At 38.6% G+C, this 22614-nt stretch overlaps 1 protein-coding gene and 1 long non-coding RNA gene across 4 annotated transcripts in view; one reads left to right on the top strand and one right to left on the bottom strand.

The window, feature by feature from the left end:
• The window catches only part of TP63 (tumor protein p63), a 271076-nt gene extending 254143 nt beyond the window's left edge, over window positions 1–16933 (top strand). For all 3 annotated transcript variants that reach the window (XM_017873429.1, XM_017873428.1, XM_017873430.1), the window contains 4 exons: window positions 6079–6236; window positions 9011–9155; window positions 10451–10544; window positions 13872–16933. In XM_017873429.1, coding sequence (XP_017728918.1) covers window positions 6079–6236; window positions 9011–9155; window positions 10451–10544; window positions 13872–14168 — 694 coding nt within the window. In that variant the 3' untranslated portion in view covers window positions 14169–16933. The remainder of the gene's footprint in view (window positions 1–6078; window positions 6237–9010; window positions 9156–10450; window positions 10545–13871) is intronic.
• The window catches only part of LOC108530475 (uncharacterized), a 30068-nt gene continuing 24235 nt past the window's right edge, over window positions 16782–22614 (bottom strand). The window contains exons 2-3 of the long non-coding RNA XR_001885842.1: window positions 16994–17100; window positions 16782–16870 (exon numbers count right to left, since the gene is read on the bottom strand). This is a non-coding gene — a long non-coding RNA (uncharacterized LOC108530475). The remainder of the gene's footprint in view (window positions 16871–16993; window positions 17101–22614) is intronic.

A 22614-nucleotide genomic window follows, 5' to 3' on the forward strand; every position in this document is an offset into this window, starting at 1 on the left:
TTGGCTCAGAGACCCAACTGCTCAAAGGCACAAAGCCACTAGTGAGAGAATCTTTTGAAGGGACTCAAAACTTTACAAGAAAGGATGTTTTCTGCAGATTTTGTATCCTTAGACCTGCCATTGGTGGGTGAGGAACCACTGTGTTTGTCTGTGAGCTTTCTGTTGTTTCCTGGGAGGGAGGGGTGGAGTGGGGAAAGGGGCATTAAGATGTTTATTGGACCCCTTTTCTGTTTTCTTCTGTTGTTTTTCTAAAATTCATAGGGAAGCTTTTGAGCAGGTCTCAAACTTAAGATGTCTTTTTAAGAAAAGGAGAAAAAGTTGTTACTGTCTGTGCATAAGTAAGTTGTAGGTGACTGAGAGACTCAGTCAGACCCTTTTAATGCTGGTCATGTAATAATATTGCAAGTAGTAAGAAACAAAGGTGTCAAGTGTACTGCTGGGCAGTGAGGTGATCTTTACCGAAAGTAATCAACTTTGTGGGTGGAGAGTTCTTCTTTGTCTTCTTTGTGAGAACTTTCATTATTTGTATCCTCCCCTCATGTGTAGGTGGAACATTTCTTAATGCTGTGTACCTGCCTCTGCCACTGTATGTTGGCATCTGATATGCTAAAGTTTTTCTCGTACATGAAACCCTGGAAGACCTACTACCAAAACTGTTGTTTGCCCCCCCCCCATAGCAGGTGAACTCATTTTATGCTTTTACTAGAAAGACAAATCCACCCCAGTAATATTGCCCTTACATAGTTGTTTACCATTATTCAAAGCTTAAAATAGAATTTAAAGTCCTCTCACAAAATCTGTGATTAATTTGCTTAATTAGAGCTTCTGTCCCTCAAGCCTATCTACCATAAAGCCAGCCATATCACTGATACTGTTCAGTGCATTTAGCCAGGAGACTTATGTTTTGAGTAAATGAGATCCACGCAGACATGTGTTAAAATCAGTACTCCTGGACTGGAAATTAAAGATTGAAAGGGTAGACCACTTTTTTTTAATTCAGAGTTTAGAGAATCTCTGTTTCTTTCCATTTTAAAAACATAAGATAATAGCATAAAGACTTTAAAATTTTTCCTCCCCTCCAACTTCCCACACCCAGTCACCAGCTCTGTATTTTCTGTCACCAAGACAATGATTTCTTGTTATTGAGGCTGTTGCTTTTGTGGATGTGTGGTTTTAATTTTCAATAAACTTTTGCATCTTGGTTTATCTTGCAGTTTTTTTGTTTCTGTCTCTCTCACTTTTTTCCTGTTAAATACTAGAATATTCTCATGTAAGTGCTTGAAGCAGCACGTGTAGGTCTAAGGAAGAAGAATAATAATAGAATCATTACTTTGTTCCTGTGTACATTTCTTCTGTCAGTATTCAGTGTTTTTATTTAAGATACTCTATATCAAGGTCACCAATCGTAACAATGAACTCAGATGCCTAAACTAACTGAAAAAATACTTTAGCCCTGTGAGTTTTAAAGTTTGTCATAGGAAGCCAGGCACCATAGAATCATTTATTGACACTCCTGAGAAACTTCCAGTTGTATGTTAATTTGCTAAATTTTCTAAAATGAATTTGAATCAAATCCAAATGTTTTAAATAACATGGTTTCTGTGACATAGACATTAGCAAATATTTGGCCAGAAACCAACAGCGGAACCTATGTCCAATGTTTTTTATTTTATTTTTTAGTTATATGTTTTGAGCCTTCAATAATTGCTTTGAAAAGCTTCATAAGAAGTTCTAACCCCCAAAAAACTAGTATTTTAGATAAATATTTCAGGAAAAAAATACCTTTATATTTGAGATAAAAGTACATTAGTAAAACCAGATGCTCCTGTTACATTTGCAAAGTGTTTTTCAATTGGTCTAATAACTTTGATTCACAAAGCCCTTAAAGGATTGGTGAGTACGTTTCGTTTTTTGATATTTGCTTTTCTTTCAGAAGGATTTTCTTTTCTTTCGGCCTATTTTAAGTAAGTTTTGATGTGTTTATAATGACTTGTATATAAATGAACATATTTGAAATGATGGAAAATATTAGAAAATTACAGTTTTCCCATCTAGAGAATAAATGCTGCACTGTCTTTAGAAGCCAGATAACTCAGCTAGAGAGAAAAGTCACAGGCAGGCATTACTGGCTAAAATTGAGAGAAGACACGATTCTTTTCTGATAGTCCATGTTGCCCCAATGCTTGTTTTTTTCCTGATCTTTCTCATAACAGGGATGCTCTGCTCTGCCTTCAGTATCCCTTTCCGCTCCCAAATTCTTTACTCCAGAAATGGTTTGTTGAAATGATTTAGCCTAAGCTATCACCAAATCCTACTAGAGAGTTGCTTTTAATTAGCGATGGAAGATTTTGGCCAAAAGAAGGAATCTAGTGGAATTCTGGGCATCTCAGTGGTAGATAACGTAACTTGTGTCTTTGCAGGAATTTTGATATTCTACCACATAGATAGTCACTAGGGTTGGAACCAGAAAACCTGACTTCAAGTCCTGTACGTCCTAAAACCACTTCTCGCTTTTCAATTTTGAATTTTATCCTTCAGAGACTGTACAGAAGCTTATATTGTTAAAAGTTAAGAACTGGGACTTGGCTTCAATGGGATTTTCTTCAAAACTAAAATACGTGAAATATTATTTTCTACATCTCTGTTACACCGAATTCTTAGAAAATCTAGTGAGGCTCTAGAGAAAACAACCTGAGGTATACACCTTATGATTTTTTTCTGCAGAAAGCTGGATTCTTTCTTTTTTGGGTATTTTGGGTTTTGAATAGGGGAGTAGAGTGTAGGCAAGAAAACCAGAATGGTACAGGTCCTGTTATTCTTTTGAACACATTTTCCTTCTCTTTAGTTTCTCCAGAAATTTTTGGAATATTTCATCTAAGAACTGTTAAATTAAATTTGTATTTAAAAAAAAAAAAAAAGGATTGTTCTTCAAGGCTTTCAAATTGGCTGTGAGTTTATTCAGCCTTGCTTCCTTTTTCACAGTATATAGACGTTATCAGAATGTTTCTTTTAGTTCAGTCATTGTGAAATTAATCATAGACAGAGCACCTTGCTCCCCTTCCTTGTGGCTTTAAAACTCACTTTTACATTAAAGGGAAGGCATTCCGGATTTCTGACCTTTCCTGACTGTTAGCCCCATTCAACTGTTCACCCTCATTTCTGGATATGTTCAATTAAGAATCCAACTCACCTCTGGCCACCTCCTCCTATTAATTCTTACATCGTTAACTTCTATCCCATGGGCCACACATCAGAGTGTGAAATATTTGGGGCTGGAGGGAAAGAGTCAAAGACGCTGATGTTTCCTGAGCACCTACAAATCACTGGACCCTGTCCAGGGCTGTCACGTGATCTCATTCTTAATAGAAATCTTCTAGAGTAGGTATAATATCTGGGCTACAGGTTAAGAAAATGAGACTCAAGAGACTTATACAACATCCTGCGTCACTTAGTTTGTGTTAGATCCAGAAGGCGACCCAGATGTTTTGATTGACTTAAAATCTATGTTCCTTCTTTCTTCATCTGTGGTTTCTGACCTACCCTCCTCAGATTAGTGGCTTATGATGAAAAATGGTAAATGAACTGATAAGATAGTCAAAAATAGTAACCACAAGCTAAAGAAAGCAGGAGGTTATAACAGGAATTGTAAGAAGGAATTTACTCTGAGTGTCCAGAAAAAAATGCAAAGCTTTTAAATGTATTTTATTTTCCAATTGCAGATATTAATATTTCAAGCCCTGCTATTAGCTCTTACTGTACATTTGACTGGTTTGAGAAGGGACAGATAGAGAGATCTCCTTAGGTTACAGAGGACAAACTGCATCAGGAATATGGGCTACCTGGAATCTTAGGTACTTTTCAGTGAGCAAAGAGAATTGAAGAAACATCAGCTGGCAGAGAATCTCTTTACTGCCTTGCCCCATGCTTTCCTATACTCTGATGTGGACTAATGGATGATCCTAAGTATAGCCATGTGTGCTGACTCTTTGGAAAGGCTCCCCCACAGGGACGGAGTGGATTCAGAAGTGCTTGGTAGTAGCTGGAGTTACCTCCTTTGCCCCTGTTCCATCTTGGTCTCCTACATTTCTCTTACTACTTCATCTATTTCTTGTCCCTATAACCTAGAAAAAACAATAGGTGCCAGGAGACCTGGTTCTGTCCTCAATGCATCCATTTAGCAACATGTGACCTTGGGCGTATGTTTTTTCTTAGAACCTTATATTTACCCATATGTATATTTGGAATAGTAATTTCTGCCCATCTCTGCCCTGCTATACCATGACTTGCTCCACAAGGATGGTGTGACAATCATTCAGAAAATGTTTTATAGTTGGGAGGATTTATTGTATCAGCACCAGTATATATACACAATGTGGATCTATAATTGTGAGTATTTGATAAGGGCTAAAGAGAAAAGTCAATACCCCCCTACCTTAAAGGCAGTGGTTGCAAAATACACCTGAATTGTTGATTCTACATTAATTGACATGATAACTTATACACATTAAAATAGAGCATATTGTTTGCATTCATCTAGCTGTGGCTCTTCATTGACATGGAATGGAGCCTTCCTTATTTCATGGAATTATGGAGAATGCAGAGTGGCAGCTTCGAAGACCAGCTTTGAGGGCCATTTTAAAAATGATGTTTTCAAATATGCCATATATGCTTGAAACCTGGGTCCATTTACAGAACCTCTAAAATTTGAATTATACATACATTTGCAGCTAAAACTCAAAGAAAAAATTGATCTCCCCTCTAATGTAAATAAGGCTGTGACAAGGAAAAGGTAAACAGGAACAACATAATTCATTTTGTTTGAGAATTTTTAAAGGGGAGTTTTCCCATAACAGACTAGAAACTTGCTTAAAGTTCAGTCTTCATTCTGTGGTCACAATAATTCAATGTAGCTGCTGCATAGTCTGTATGTTTCTTCCTCATCGTCTCTTTTTCAGTTCTCATCATAGCCGTATAAGGTAGGATGGATTATTATATCCATTGCCTCCACTACTCTATGAGTGTCTCAAAGATGGGGACCATGTCTTCAGTTTTATTAACTCCAACATCCGACTCGTGCAGCAAGTGTAAATGTATGTAGTTGGTATAGTTTTCTTGTGAGAAAACAAGGGCCAGGATGCTCGCATGGGCATCTAGAGGATCCTAATATATGATGGAGGAAGGCTTCAGCTCTGACTTTGTGACTCTCGTTGTAGTACACATCACTAGTTTTTATATTAAGATAAAACATCAGGAATGACAGTTGAGTTGAGAATATTATCTGTAAGATATAATGTGACAAACCAGTTCTAGTAACTTTCCAAATTGAAGGTCATGCTGAATGGAAAACTATTGGGTTTTTATCTTGCTTTGTTTTTTTGTTTTTTTGTTTTTTTTTTTTCATTTCTTCCAGGAGACTTATGGAAAGTCAATAGAATAGTTATTTGGGCTTCAGTGTTCTCCTGTGTAGAAATGCTTTTGGCATTCCAGTAGGTTCTCTCATACATCATGAACATCTCTGTTGAAAATGCGTGTTTCCAAGTAGGGGCCTCTGCATGACAGCAGGATGAGCTGCCAAATGCCCAGTTTGATTGGCTTCATAGTCATTTTCTGCTTATCCCAAATAGAATATGCAGAAAGCTACAAATGGAATGCCTTAGCTGCAGTTTGAGCGTGGGATATCCATGTTTTTCGTCAGCCTTTAAGTCTTTGCTCAATTCTTTTCCCTAACTGCTTTTCAAACTTATTTGAGTTGAAGGGGAAAAGAGGAAAAGGGAATGGAGAAAACAATTGAAGGGAAAAAAGGAGGCAATAATTTTCTCTTTCTCAAAGGAAATACTAAACCTTGCACTCTGCACATTCAGGAAAAATATGATTTGATGATAGCCTTGCAATCAGTTTCTGCCTATTCAGGAAACATTCTCAGATGGAAACAAAATTAACTTCTTACCATTAATCCTAGAGGAATGTTTTCAAATGTTTGGTTGGGGGCCATGTTTTAAACAGAGACCTGTTGAAAATCAACAGTCCCCACTCTTCAGTGTCCCGTGCTCACCGTCATTTCCACGTTTGTCTTCCTAGGACCTCAATACAGTCCCAGTCTTCATATGGTAACAGCTCCCCACCTCTGAACAAAATGAACAGCATGAACAAGCTGCCGTCTGTGAGCCAGCTTATCAACCCTCAGCAGCGCAACGCCCTCACCCCTACAACCATTCCTGATGGCATGGGGGCCAACAGTAAGAGCATCTCCTTTTAGCTGTGGCTGAAGGATGAACAGCCTAGCATAGGACAAGTCTCTGGGATGGGGAAAAGCATGTTCTTAAGCTAAATGAGAGGCACAGTGGGACAGATCAAATCAAAGTGGAGTGGCTTGGGTTTCTGACTGTGGACCTTTCACTTTTTAGGTTTGTCGTTCATTGCAAAATATACTACTGGTAGAGCTAGAGAAGGATGTTTCTTCAGTAGGGATAAGGATTTCTGTGAAAAGAACAGTCTACTTCCTGCTATCCTGGATGGAGACTCACCTCCTGCAGCCTTTGAAATAGTCAAAAGAAAATGGATGCAACATGCATAAAGTAGCATGTTTCAGTGAACTTGAAATCTAGAGAAATAGGCCAAGTGCAGTGTCTCACGCCTGTAATCCCAGCACTTTGGGAGGCCAAGGCGGGTGGATCACTTGAGGTCAGGAGTTCGAGACCAGCCTGGCCAACATGGTGAAACCCTGTCTCTCTTAAAAATACACAAATTAGCTGAGCCTGGTGGTGCATGCCTGTAATCCCAGCTATTCAGGAGGCTGAGGCACGAAAATCACTTGAACCCGGGAGGCAGAGGTTGCAGTGAGCTGAGATCACACTGCTGCACTCCAGCCTGGGTGACAGAGTGAGACTCGGTCTCAAAATAATCATAATAATAATAAATCTAGAAAAGTAGATTATAGTCTGGACTCTATGAAAAAAACACCTCTAATAATAAAGAAGTTGCTTCTCTAATACTTCATTTTCTATCCATAAAATTATCACTTTATATACTTAACGTTTTATGTCTGTTTCTCTATAATCCTGGCCTTTTAAACTCACCTATTCTATTCCAGACACAGTCAGTAAGGAATTGACCTACAAAGCAGCCTGCCTTTTATTTCTTCTCACACACATTCCTCATATCAGCTAAGTACAAATGAAAAAGACACTGTAAGAATTGGGCCTCCAAGTGGATGTTGACTGGCATATAGCTTTACTATAAATACAGCTATCTTCTCCACTGGGACTAAATCTAGCAAAGTGGACACACAAACTTGAAGGAAAAAAAAGTGGTGTTAAAAATGCAAAAGATTGTATAACACCCTTGAGGATTCAGAAGACTGAACATTGCATGGCTATCATATAGTCCCTACTACCTAAAAAACAGTACCCTCAAGCTTGGCTTTTGAAATCCTCATTATTTTGATCAAACCTCTAAACATGCATTTCAGTGTTGTCTCTTCTAAAGAAATCAGGGGAGGCTAGGATTATGACTTTCTGTGGTCTAGTGCCACACAGTCATTGTTTTGGCTTTTTATTTTTTTTTAGACAGAGTTTCGCTCTTGTTGCTCAGGCTGGAGTGCAATGGTGCGATCTTGGCTCACTATAATCTCTGCCTCCCAGGTTCAAGCCATTCTCCTGCCTCAGCCTCCCGAGTCGCTGGGATTACAGGCGTGCACCACCACGCTTGGTTAATTTTTTGTATTTTTAGTAGAGATGGGGTTTCACTATGTTGGCCAGGCTGGTCACGAACTCCTGACCTCAGGTGATCCACCCACCTCAGCCTCCCAAAGTGCTGAGATTACAGGCATGAGCCACTGCACCTGGCCACACATTCATATTTTAATGAGATAGAGGTGTGTGTGTTTGGAATGGTTGCCTGTTATGGCAAACATAGACTTTAGAGTGAGATCACTCACTAATGACAAATGCATCATAAGGCTTAAAACCTGACCCCTTGACAGGTCTACTTTGACATAAAAAAAAATAGAAACCACTCATTTTCAACTTTATATTATTTCTTGTGACATCTTAGAGTCCTCAAGTTCCTTCTTGGGATGACAAAATTGTGATAATAGTGATGATGGTTCACATTTGTATAACTTACAGTTTGCCTACTTTTTTCTTATTTGTACTTCACAATTATTTCAGAAGGGAAACAGACTGAGATGTGATTGATTATGCTCTTTAGTTAGTGGCAAAGGTGTTTTCTAGGCATACTGCTACTCACTAAAGTAGAAACAAATTACATTAGTCTTTTAGTAAATTATTTTGTTCTTTTTGACATGAAGGCAAAATTCATTTCATAAATATTGATACTAAGCTTTTTTTCTCTATTAGTGAATGTTTACACTTCATGGTTTAGTAAAATATCAGCAAGTATTGGTGGTGTTCCTGTATACAACCCTGAAAATGGAGTAATAGAATATTTAATTGTATCCCCATTTATTAGGCACATGAGTCCTTCTAAATATTGAAGTCAGTCTTCCTATTCCCAAATAAATATTCCAAGGGTCACTCTTTCATTCACAGATTTGTGCATTTATCCGTTTAACCTAAATTTACTGAACACCTACTCTGGGCCAGGCACTGTGCTAGGGACCGTAGGGATCTAGACACCTGTAAGATCTAATCTCTCTGCTTGCACAGGTTAGTGAGGGAGACAGAAATATAACCCTTGAAGGCAAACACAAGGAAGAATATGTTAACATTAAGAGCAATTAGCAACTACAGAATTAGAAGTAGAGAAAGGGGAGGAAAGAGATTGTTCTAGGACAAGGTACAAAAGTCAGGAGGTGCCTAATTAGTTTGGAGTCTGACCGTTCTGTTTGACTAGATGGAGGCCACTTGAAGGGGTGTAGTGAGAGAGAAGATTAAAAAGGAAGGCTGGTAGTTTAGGCCCTTGATAAAATTTAACCAGACAAGATGGACCACGGGGATGCTGGTGCATGATGATGGCAGTAACCCTTTCTGTTCCTCCTGCTTCTGTTCAGTTCCCATGATGGGCACCCACATGCCAATGGCTGGAGACATGAATGGACTCAGCCCCACCCAGGCACTCCCTCCCCCACTCTCCATGCCATCCACCTCCCACTGCACCCCCCCACCTCCATATCCCACAGATTGCAGCATCGTCAGGTGAGTCCACAGCATCTGCCTCTGGGGGCCTGTCCTAAGCATCCCGGGATGGTGGAGGGCGGATACTGTTAGAGTCCATTAAACAGTTGGAAGGAAAGACAGCAATCCTATGGTTGGAGTTCAGTCACTATTGTCTCTGATCTGTGGAGTGGTCAGCAATGTTTTATCAAGGAAAACTATAATCAGCATGGAAACAAGGGAAAATGTGTGTTTATAGGCATATTGTTTTCATGTCTGTTTCCCTCGCCTTCACTTACTCCCTTCCTCCTCTCTCACATTTTTACATTGTCAGTTGCGGCCCTCAAGTTGGTGCTCAGGGCTGGGTTTCCAAAAGGGCAATAAACTTGCTATCTTGCTCCTTTTCCTCTCTCTAATCCTCATAGCTCTCAGCCACCATGGGACCATTATTTTGGAGTTGGATGTCCACAAAAAGTTTTAATGTTATCCAAAATGACAGGGACTTTCAAAAACTGATGGCCTTTACTACTTTGCCTATGAGAAATGGGCACACTCCAGCAAAGGGGGAGTTCAGACAGGCAGAATAAAGAAATGCATGAAGTCTGAAAGATTTGCTTCCCACAGAGGCAAGAGTAGGTTCCCAGATTTCTTGCCCAGTGCGTATCTTCTTCTTCTGCTTCATGTGCAGAATGATTATTTCATTTGGCTACTGGAACAATTTGTGTTGATTTTCCTGCATGTCAATCACAGGGATGGCAAAGTGATGGCCTAGTCCACCCAGGATCTGTTCCGTGATGATGGTGGCATCATCATCAGTCTAAGACCAGCACCAAAAGGAAGGGGATCTGTATCCTGAGGAGGAGATAAATCAAAAGGCATGAATGACTTCATGGAGTAGAGGCCTACAATTTTTTCTTAACCACATGAACCATTCTCACAAAGCCAAGATACAAAACAAATAAAGTAGAGATGTTATTTTTGAAGTGAAGAGCCAAGCAGCAAGAAAGTTAGGAACCCGAACACTGGACTTCCCTTTCACCCTTTGCAATGGTTTCTAGGACACTTACACGGAACCCTAGAATTCCACAGATCACCATATGATAATCACTGATCTGCAGGAATCCTTATAGTCGATTTTAATTTCTATAGACCTAAACTTCATGTCACCAATAATCTCCAGACCTCAGACTTAAGGCCTGCATATATATTATCCACTCCTAATCTCTTATGTAGGGCATCCAAGGGCAAAATGTTGGGTTTTCCCTTATCTCGCCAATGCAGTTGGGGTGAACTTTCTTTTTCTGTTTCCTCCTTCCTCTTCCCTCCTCCCTCTGCAGTTTCTTAGCAAGGTTGGGCTGTTCATCATGTCTGGACTATTTCACGACCCAGGGGCTGACCACCATCTATCAGATTGAGCATTACTCCATGGATGTAAGTAACTGTTAGACTTTTCTCAAATTTTATTTCTTCATTTCTTTCCTCTGATGACAACTGCCTTGTAGTTCAATCCCTGAGAGTTTAAACATTTGTTTTTGTCATGCCCCCCAATTATCCATTTTGATGGAACCCATAACTATGTTAGAAAGATTCCCAGGCCTCAACCTGTACGCATTGGAAGCTTAGCAATCAATCTTCTTCAGCTTGTCTCATCAGTCAACAGTTGTCTATTGCACCGATACTATTAGCAAGACGGGAAAGAGGAGCTATTCCCACAATCAAAAAATTTATAATTTCTAAAGAATTAGCAGAAATTCTCGAGTGTTCTCATTACTCTGTATAAGTTCCCAGAAAGGACAGCAGGCCACCGGTGGTGCTATTCTCCTAAAAACATGGAGAGATAGCACAATAGTCATTTGCCATGACCATGTCAGACAAAACTAGGAATAGAACACAAAGGTGTAACTTACAGTCTTTAACTTTATTAACTGGCCTTTTCTGCCTTTCTTTAAATTAGTACCTTAAGGGAGATTCAGCCGTTCCTCTCAATTAAAACTATACGTTCGTTTACTAATTTTCAATTTTATAATAGTGCCCAGCCATTTCTAGTCATTGGGCATGATCCATGGCCTTGGGGTCAAATCCCAATCACCCTTTTTAGTAGCAATGAGAACTTGGGGTTATCACTTTGCTTCTCTGGGCCTCAGTTAATAAAATATTGGGTTCAAATTACTCCTTTCTGGCTTTGATATCCTTTGATTTGTCTCTGAAACAAGCTGGGTGAGAGGGGACTTTTTCTTGCTTCCTACTCCACTTTTTGAACTACTGCTCACACGGGAGCTAGTGTTGCTCTGGTTTATGGCAATCTGATTTGTCTCTTAGGCTGCGCTCTTCATGTTGCTCTCTTTGGGGTTCACTAGCCTCTCTTCTAGCTTCCAGAGGGTACTTTGGACTGGTGGAAGAAGACATTCTCTGCCTCTGCTGCTACTTCTATGTTGGGGCCTCTTTTTTCCCCCTCCTTGAGCACCGATGCTAGAGATGCCCCTGCAGCGTGAGAATGCCCCCCACCATGAGGTGACATGTACATCGTGTACTGCCCCTATGCCCACCCCTCTTCACCCCATAAATCACTCCTGGCTGCTGCTCCCTGATAGAATCAGTTGTAAGTGAAAACTGCAGGGAAAGCTTGAAGAGTAGGTTCCAATATGATTCTGAGAACTTTACAACTACTTCCATCCACTGAAGAGAACAGAGTTGCCCTGTATTTGAGAGAGCCTCCTGTAGTAGATTCCTACACTTTGGAACAGGGAATCCTCCTCTTCCCTATATTTTTAAAGTTGCACTTTCCACTTGCTCACTTATTTCCACTGGGGAATACGTCAAGATGCTCCCTTGATCATTAGGATCTGCAGATGCCCTCTATAAGTTCATTTCTGCTGATGTCGACTAAGTCCTATGCCAGTAGGTGGGCCACAGCTTTCTCACCTGTCAGTCATTAGTTAAAATCTATCCAGGGCATCATGAAAATTAACAGAGTCTAATTTACAAAGAGCTTTGCATTTACTGAGAGCCTCAAAAGTAGGAACAATCCAAGAAACATAAAAAGCTATGCTTATTTAGGCCAGGTGTGGTGGCTCACACCTGTAATCCCAGCACTTTGGGAGGCTGAGGCAGGCAGATCATGAGGTCAGGAGATCAAGACCATCCTGGCTAACATGGTGAAATCCTGTCTCTACTAAAAATACAAAAAAATTAGCTGGGTGTGGTAGTGCACGTTTGTAGTCCCAGCTACTCAGGAGGCTGAGGCAGGAAAATGACGTGAACCCGGGAGGTGGAGCTTGCAGTGAGCCGAGATCACACCACTACACTCCAGCCTGGGTGAAAGTGCGAGACTACATCTTAAAAATAAAACATAAAAAAAAAAACTATGCTTATTTATTTGTGATTGACCTTCTTTATAAGGTATTCTTCTGCTACAGTAAGAGATTAGGAATATTTCTAATGGCCTGAAAATTCACACCATAAGAAAATATGACACCAAACTACAAATTTCCAAATTGAGAAATGTTGGGAAGCTGTGCAGTCTTCTCCTCCTCACCTCAGCTTCTTCCTGCATATTTCTAGAAAGAGATACCCTTTTCTCAGCTTTTCTCTTAGAGCCAGTCTAAGTTATTGCGCATCATCACTTCCTGGAAAAGGAATGTGACCTAAATTTGGGGAATTTCATTAGTGTCCCCATAACAAGCAAAAATGAGGTACCAATACAACATAATAATAACACAAATGGTTAATATTTATATAGTAGAGTATGTTCTAATTTATAAAATACTTTCATAACTGTATTTACCTATGAGTCTATAGCATCTTTTGCCCTATAAAGCAATTGTATCTCATTTTACCGATGAAGAAACTGAGGCTGCTAGAGAATAAGTGACTTGCTAAAGTCTTATAGCCAGTCAGTGACAATCAAAACCTCTGCCACGGTTTTCTCACTCCAAGCACAATGTGCTATTTACCTACCATTCTGCCCCGTGAAAATATGAGCTATCACTGAAACAATCTAAAAAAGAGCTTATGCAGATAAATGTAAGCGAAATCACCACAGTTAGTTAAGGTTGACCCTATTTGTAATGACCTCTGCACCCATTCACAGAACATAGACACAACTGCTCTGCATTTTGATACCTTGCTTTATTCAAACACCAAAAGACCTTTTAGATAAAAGGGCCGTTTCAGGTTCTGAGGATGCCCTAAGTCCCTAATTTTTTCACTTAGTTATGTGACTTTAAACTTGTCAACCTCTCTGGCCTTCAGTTATTCTATCTATAAAACAGGTCTAATAATGTTTACTACTAATCTGAGGATTAAATGATATCATGAATATAAAATAATTCAGTGCCTGGCACATAGAAAGTACTCAATCTTTTCTTCTTATCTCCTCAACCAAGTGGTGGTGACATTCCATTAATACCTTTCTTCTAGTGACTAGCCAGGTAAATTCAAGCATCAGTAGGTACCTCATGTTTCTATTTGGGATTTTTGCCCTCTCATCTAGCTATTATCCCCATTTTACCAATGAAGAAACTGAGGCCAGTAGAGACTAAGTGAAGTGTTATACACAGGCAGGAATGGCACCTCAAGGCTGTGCCTTTGTGCTTAGTTACATAGAGTTGAAGACTCAGAGAACTAATTTTATTTTCTAATTTGTGGTCGATTCAGATCAATTAAACCAGAGCATCAGGGAATGACAGCATGTTATGGACTAAATGTCAGTTTTTCTCCTTGTTTTCATTCTCCATGACACCTTCCCCTATTGCACAGGATTTGGCAAGTCTAAAAATCCCTGAGCAATTTCGACACGCAATCTGGAAGGGCATCCTGGACCACCGGCAGCTCCATGAATTCTCCTCTCCTTCTCATCTCCTGCGGACCCCAAGCAGTGCCTCTACAGTCAGTGTTGGCTCCAGTGAGACCCGGGGTGAACGCGTTATTGATGCGGTGCGATTCACCCTCCGCCAGACCATCTCTTTCCCACCCCGAGATGAGTGGAATGACTTCAACTTTGACATGGATGCTCGCCGCAATAAGCAACAGCGCATCAAAGAGGAGGGGGAGTGAAGCCTCACCACGTGAGCTCTTCCTAACCCTCTCCTAACTGCCCGCCCCCTACGAGGCACTCCTGCTTAATCTCCAAAGCCTTCTCGTTAGCTCCTCCCCCCCTTCCTCTTCTGTCTGATTTCTTAGGGGAAGGAGAAGTAAGAGGCTACCTCTTACCTGACATCTGACCTGGCATCTAATTCTGATTCTGGCTTTAAGCCTTCAAAACTAGAGCTTGCAGAACTGTAGCTGCCATGGCTAGGTAGAAGTGAGCAAAAAAGAGTTGGTTGTCTCCTTAAGCTGCAGAGATTTCTCATTGACTTTTATAAAGCATGTTCACCCTTATAGTCTAAGACTATATATATAAATATATAAATATACAGTATAGATTTCTGGGTGGGGGGCATTGAGTGTTGTTTAAAATGTAATTTAAATGAAAGAAAATTGAGATGCACTTATTGACCATTTTTTAATTTACTTGTTTTGGATAGTTTGTCTATACCCCTTCTCTTAAGGGGTATCATGTATGGCGATAGGTATCTGGAGCTTAATGCTACATGTGAGTGACAATGATGTACAGGTCCTTTCAGTTCTTTGGATCCTAAATACATGCCACATCAAACCTTTGAGTAGATCCATTTCCATGGCTTATGATGTAGGTAAGACTGTAGATATGTATTCTTTTCTCAGTGTTGGTATATTTTATATTACTGACATTTCCTCTAGTGATGATGGTTCACGTTGGGGTGATTTAATCCAGTTATAAGTAAAAGTTTATGTTCAAACATCCTCTTTAGTTTTTGGTTGGGAATGAGGAAAATTCTTAAAAGGCCCATGGCAGCCAGTTCAAAAACACCTGATGTCATGTATTTGAACATATCAATAACCCCCTTAAATTTAATACCAGATACCTTATGTTACAATATTGATTGGGAAAACATTTGCTGCCATTACAGAGGTATTAAAACTAAATTTCACTACTAGATTGATTAACTCAAATACACATTTGCTACTCTTCTAAGAATTCAGATTGATTTGATTGGGACAAGTGCCATCTAACTAGTTCTAACAGTGAAGTTTTACTGTCTATTAATATTCAGGGTAAATAGGAATCATTCAGAAATGTTGAGTCTGTACTAAACAATAAGATATCTCAATGAACCATAAATTCAACTTTGTAAAAATCTTTTGAAGCATAGATAATATTGCTCAGTAAGTGTTTCTTTTAAAGACCCTCCTATTCTATAAAACTCTGCATGTAGAGGCTTGTTTACCTTTCTATCTTTAAGGTTTACAATAGGAATGGTGATTTGAAAAATATAAAATTATGAGATTGGTTTTCCTGTGGCATACATTGCATCACTGTATTATTTCCTTTTTTAACCAGTAAGAGTTTCAGTTTGTTGGCAAGTAACTGTGAGAACCCAGTTTCCCGTCCATCTCCCTTAGGGACTACCCAGAGACATGAAAAGGTCCCCACAGAGCAAGGGATAAGGCTTTCATGGCTGCTGTTGCTTAAACCACTTAAACAAAGAGTTGCCTTGAAACTTTGGGAAAACGTGTAAATGACAATATTCCTCATAGATCTTTCAGAAATATAAGACATTTTTTGCATGCATGCAAATGAGCTCTGAAATTTTCCCATGCATTCTGGTCAAGGGCTGTCATTGCACATAGGCTTCCATTTTCATTTTAAAGTGCAAAAGGGCTAATGTGGCTCTAAAATGTAATGTATGGGCTGCCTCTGAAAAGTGTATATATATTTTGTGTGAAATTGCATACTTTGTATTTTGATTATTTTTTTTTTTTCTTCTTGGGATAGTGGGATTTCCAGAACCACACTTGAAACCTTTTTTTATTGTTTTTGTATTTTCATGAAAATACCATTTAGTAAGAATACCACATCAAATAAGAAATAATGCTACAATTTTAAGAGGGGAGGGAAGGGAAAGTTTTTTTTTTTATTATTTTTTTAAAATTTTGTATGTTAAAGAGATTGAGTCCTTGATTTCAAAGTTTTGTTGTACTTAAATGGTAATAAGCACTGTTAACGTCTGGAACGAGCAGGTGGCTTTGCAAACCCATTAAGGGGAAGAATGAAAGCTGTTCCTTGGTCCTAGAAGGACAAACTGCTTCCTTACTTTACTGACGGTTTGAATAAACCTAGGACTTCTGAGCTGTTTCAGTACTATTCAGGTGACGCTAGGGCCTTGCAAATTCCTGTACTATGTCTCTTGGATTTGGCACTAGCCAAAGCTAGGCATTTACTGGCTTACCTCCTCATGGCAACCTACTCTCCTTGAGTGTATGAGTAGCCAGAGAAAGGGGTAAAAGAATACTAAGCACAGAAACCACTAGAAGTGGGCTTAATGGAGTTCTCGTGGCCTCAGCTCAATACAGTTAGCTGAAGAATTGAAAAGTTTTTTTGTTTGGAGATGTTTATGAACAGAAATAGAAAGCAGAGTTTTCATTAAATCCTTTTACCTTTTTTTTTTCTTGGTATTTCCCTAAAATACAGTATGTGGGATATTGAATGTTAAAGGGATATTTTTTCTATTATTTTTATAATTGTACAAAATGAAGCAAATGTTAAAAGTTTTATATGCTTTATTAATGTTTTCGAAAGGTATTATACACGTGATACATTTTTTAAGCTTCAGTTGCTTGTCTTTTGGTATTTTCTGGTATGGGCTTTTGGGGAGCCAGAAGCCAGTCTGCAGTCTCTTTTTGTTTTGCCAGGACATGCAATAAAATCAGAAAATAAATAAAAACTCATTAAGAAACTGTGTGTGTGTCTATCTGTGTCTGTTTGCCTATTTGTCCATTCTTCCATCCTTTGGCCTTACTTATATTATCGAGGAAGAAGAGATACGGAGAGAAACATTGCAGAGGTTCAAATGTTGATGTTTCTCATCTGAGAACAAATAATCATTCTTTTCTCGTTTTAGCCAACCTACAAAATAGGAAAGACCAGAATGGCATTTTCATTTGGTGAATGAGACATTCAAAGTTTTAATACTTTATTTGATTGAGGTCAGAAAGAGTTTGCTTTAGAACAGGGACTAGACTTCAAATATTCCTCATGTCTAACTTAGTGACCTTCCGATGATACTCGGCAGTAACCTCATCGGTACTGTGGAGTGGAAAGCAGATAAGCTTGTGGTATGTGGGAGCATGCTGCAGATGGTGGGCCCTGAATGGGCCATGTTCCCTTTTAAACTCATTGCTAAATATCACCCTTCAGTTATGTACATTGATTCACCCAATACTATCTCTATCAAAATGGGTGAATTATTTTTATTAAATAAGAATGTATATTACTTTATGGGATAACGTTGGATGGCATAAATACAATATAATGCCTTAGATTTATTTTAAAAATTTCCAGAATAGCAAAAATATATAGTAATCAATTTGTTTTTCTATTTATAGATATAATCACATTATAAAGATAGGTTCATATAGGCAAGCAGGTACAGCTTATAACTACCGAAAGATTCAATTCGTAGTCCTTGCAATCTACGTGATAGAGCGCCAGAAATGAAATAGTTGATTCAATGATACCAGTATGAGGAATTTAAAAGAGCTATAAAAATGATTAATCATGGATCTATCATTTTGGCTCTTTTGACTAAATTTTATTTTAGTTTTCAGTAGTTCTATGTGTATGGCTTGGTAGTTCATGACTTTTATTTACTCTTAGAGGTCTTCTGGAGTAAAAGAAAAACCTACTTTAAAAAAATGCATTTTCTTAGAATTATTAGGTCTGTTAAATGCTTTTACAAATCCAAAATGCACTGTGGAAACTTGGTGATTTTGTGTGTGTGTGTCTTGAGACTTTATTTTAGCCATTCTAAAAATGGCTTTATTTTTATCAATCAATTCTAATGAGTAAAAAAAGAATAAAAAACAAGAAGAATGGTAGGATTGCCCAAAACTGTGCTGTCCAATGTGGTAGTCACTAGCTACGTGTAATTATTGAGCACGTGGATGGAGCTAGTCAATACTGAGATGTTCTGTATATGCAAAATACACATTAGACTTCAGGGACTTAGAATCACAATAAAAATATAAATAACTCATTGATAATTGTTTAAATTATATGTTGAAAATTAAATCTTTTGGGTTAAATATACTGAAATTAATTTTACCCATTTATGTGCTTACTAGAAAATTTAAAATTATGTAAATGGCTTTCATTGTAGTTCTATTGGGAATTGGCTAGAAACATGATGTAATAAGAAGCCTATAAGGATGATGAAATGAATTTACTATTTACTATTGTGTAATTATCCAGTTTTTTTGGTTTTTTGTTTTTTTTTTAACTGGGATGCTCATTAGCATTGCATCATTTTCAATAAACTGTAGAATAGGAGAAAATATCTTTGCAGTTAGGATTTTCATTTTCTCCCCATAATGGTAAAGATACTAAAACTGATAGAGAAAACATTTCAAAATTGTGACATCAGAATATGAATACAAAACACAATGGCACTCTAGACTCTGATGATGGTGAAATGGCTTGTGTAAGCTAAATTTTAAACTGAGTTTTCATGTAATGATATGCTAGATGAATTTTCTCAAGCACAAGGCTCAGTGGCCAAGGAATACAGTCTTAAAGATAAAAAGTGTATATGTTTAATATAGATAGTTCTTCAATAGGAAGAATTTTACCATTTAAGTTTACACAACAATAATCTGACCATCCAGTTTTCTAAAAGGACATGTGATAGTAGTATTTTAGTTCTAATGATTCTTGTGCACCAAAATTTACCAGTATGCTTCACAAGTGGACAAATAAAGGCTGCTGTGTATCAAAGGTAATCGGAAGGAAACAGATGATGTAGAAACTTAACTTATTGGATTAATCATTCTAATTGATGTTTAAAAACTATTTTGCAGTTTTGGAGTGAAGAACATAGTCATCCTCTCTTCAACAAAGGCATGAGCCATCAAGGATTCAAAAAAATTGTTCAAGTATTTTATTTTGATGGTGTAAATACAAGATAAACAATCAGAAGTAATGATGTTAGAACTTATCAGAGGCGTAGGCCGGGCGCGGTGGCTCAAGCCTGTAATCCCAGCACTTTGGGAGGCCGAGACGGGCGGATCACGAGGTCAGGAGATCAAGACCATACTGGCTAACAAGGTGAAACCCCGTCTCTACTAAAAAAATACAAAAAACTAGCCGGGCGAGGTGGCGGGCGCCTCTAGTCCCAGCTACTCGGGAGACTGAGGCAGGAGAATGGCGTAAACCCGGGAGGCGGAGCTTGCAGTGAGCCGAGATCCGGCCACTGCACTCTAGCCTGGGCGGCAGAGCGAGACTCCGTCTAAAAAAAAAAAAAAAGAACTTATCAGAGGCGTATTTGAAATCAATATAAGGTAGCTATGTCCCAAATTGCATGATAGTTCATGAGTAGTTAATTGCATTCAGAAGATATTTTCTATTTTATGTACATGTGCCACTGAAATCATTAACAAAATTTTAGATATACTATGTCTATATTAAAATTTCTTATAAAATTATTCTACAACATATATTCTGTATTTTATAAAATTACTAAGGTAAAAATATAAAGCATTAATGAGACCCAGAAGATAGGGATAATGATGACTGAGATTTGCTAGAATAACTTATCTAATATTTTATAGAATGCCGAAAACAATGTTCATTAAATACTCTTGAATTATCTATAATTTGCATAGAATCTCTGAGATTCCAAGAACATATTTCTGCTTTTGGGTGCAGTTTCTAAATTATCTAAGAAGGTACCCCCAAGGACTTTCCTTGGTACACTATTTTGTATTCCTAGTAGCAAAATAAAAGTATGGAATAAAGGTCTGCACATAGGTGGGTAGACACTGGAACCTTCCTAGATCCAGGAAAGATACCCTTAATCTTGAGTCAGGGCATCCACAGACTGGCAGAAGGGAGTGGTTATCCGTTTTACCATTCTTTCTCTTTCGTAGATTACAGTTCTCTTACTAGGTAAACTGGAACATAGGACACTGTCAGCCTTGAGTATGGATTTCCTGGCTTCCTCTTTGTACCCATAAAAACTTTGGTGTCCATTATCATTCTTCCAAATTTGATTTACACTATGCCTTTTCCCCTGGTGCTTCAGACTTATTCCAAAGAAAGTTAGGTAGATGTGTAGATTTCATGGAAATATGAAGAGGCAGAGTGAAAAGAACACTTGACTGAGAGGATTCTGGTGACTTGGGCCAGGTGCTTAATCTTCTGCATTTCAGTTTCAACATCTGCGAGATGAGAGGTCTGAACCCCTAACTTGTCAGTATTTCAGTAATATCTTTTGGAAGACAGCTGAAGGATGGCATGAAAAAACTCTTCCAATACAGAAATGGGTTTAGAGTTTTGAGAAAAAATTCAACAATCTCAAAGCTGTAATCTTCATTAAATGCAGACCTAAAAGTGACGGGAATCTTGTTTCTTCTTTAGAAAGGTTTTTCGTAGAGTACTAACCATATATGTTTTTCTCAGATAAGAGTAGTTCACTAATTTAACTTTGCGGTTTTAGAGTCATGTTGGGTGTGTCTTTGAAATTTATGAGATTTGTAACTCCTTACACTAATCCTGACTCTGTCTATGTGCCAGGTGGGTGGCAAGTACTGGCAGGTGAACTTCCCTTTTGTGATTCTGATTAGAATTCAAGGCCTAGCATGCTGGAGAACCAACCTTTCACAATTCAAGTAAAAGTCTGACACAGGACAAGGGACAAAAATTTTCTGCAGAGAGAGCTTGGCATCAGAAACACCAGGCAGAAAGTACAAATCCTATGAATGCTTTAACTTCTCTGACATTTGCTCTGTAATTAGAAATGCTATTATTTTTCTGTGAAAGAAATTATGATGACTTTGAATATGGTTCAATATTCCTAAATTCTAGGTACTACCTTCTATAAGTTGCTCTACTCTCCTACTTCTTTTTTTTGAGATGGGGTCTCACTCTGTCACCCAGGCTGTAGTGCAGTGGCACGATCATAGCTCACTGCAACCTCGAACACCTGGTCTCAAGCAATCCTCCTGCCTCTGCCTCCCAAAATGCTGGGATTACACGTATGAGCCACTGCGTCCAGCCTGCTCTTCTGTATTTTAGCTAAGCTTGCATCAGCGGTCTTCAATATTTCTCCAACTTATCAATACCTTCCTAATACGATTTTGTCTCACTGATGATTAAATGTTAGAGAAAGCACTTGAAAGCACTCATAATCCCTAAAGTACAGAAACGGTGGAATTTTAAAAGAGAATGAAAGGAGAGAGAACAAAAAGGTCAACCCATTGTCAGATTCTGGACTGTGAAATGAATAGAGAAAATTCTGCTGTGTCATTTCATGGGGCCTCTTGCCAAATGCATTTTGGAAATGTTTAGAAAGTTTGTCTAAAGAATTCTGGAATTACAGTGGCATCCAGGTATCAGCACATTTGGTATCTCAGAACAAATGCTGACATCCGTAAATATCCAATGGCAGTCATGAAATAATATTCTAAGAAATAGAACACTTTTGTGAACCTCACTCACGCAGAAGAAGCCCTAGGAAATATTCGCCTAACACCACCTGGTGTTCAAAATGGCTTTCAGGACACTGAGAAGTATGTATATATATATACACATATATGTGTGTGTGTGTGTGTGTGTGTGTGTGCATATATATAATTTTTGTTTTTACTACTTGGGGATAGGGACATCTCAATATCCCTTTTCCTTGTCTTTTGCTTTCTCGGAGTCCTGTTGTCACCCTAAGTAATTCGCTTATAAGCAGCACAAACTCAGCAAAATGATATGAAAGTTGTCTTTGGAATATTCCATTTCCATGCCTGTCTTTCTTTGTCCTTTCTGCTGAAGACATTCACATTTTTTCTATCTTCTGTACTCAAACCTGATGTTCCTAGCTGGATGGTAATTTCCTTGATAGTGCATGAGATACTACAGTTATGTGCATTTTGCCAGGAGTTTCTAACCATGCCTTGGAGGTGGTTACCTGCCACCTCATTCTTACCAATCCCCACTTTAAGGCCCATGATTCTTTCAAGAGTCACATGTAAGGCAGGAAACCATCGCTAAGCCTAGTGTCACCAAAGGTTCAGCAGAAGGTGTAATACTGTCCTGTGGCTGGCCAGTGTTCAATTAGCATTTGGCAATCAATAGAGTTCTGTCTTCTCAGATACTGCCCTTCTTCTTCCCTGGTATAATATCCTATTCATAAGAACATAGTTTGGCTGGCTCTCTCCTCCATCTTTCATCTCCTAAGCCTCATTATTTCTTGTCCTGGGGTACAATACCACAGTCTTTGCTCATCATCACAGCCTCTGTAACACTTTGACCTCCCTTGGTAGAGCATCAGGAGTGGTGAGTGTCTGCCTCTCTCCCATGATTGTAATGACTTCTTTCCTTCCCTGAGGAAAAGCGCTTCCCTGTCTCTTGGCTGAAAGACTTTTTTTTTTTTTT

This window comes from Rhinopithecus bieti, unplaced genomic scaffold (genome assembly GCF_001698545.2).
Source record: "Rhinopithecus bieti isolate Rb0 unplaced genomic scaffold, ASM169854v2 scaffold_5626, whole genome shotgun sequence".
In the NCBI taxonomy this organism is placed as follows: Eukaryota; Metazoa; Chordata; class Mammalia; order Primates; family Cercopithecidae; genus Rhinopithecus; species Rhinopithecus bieti.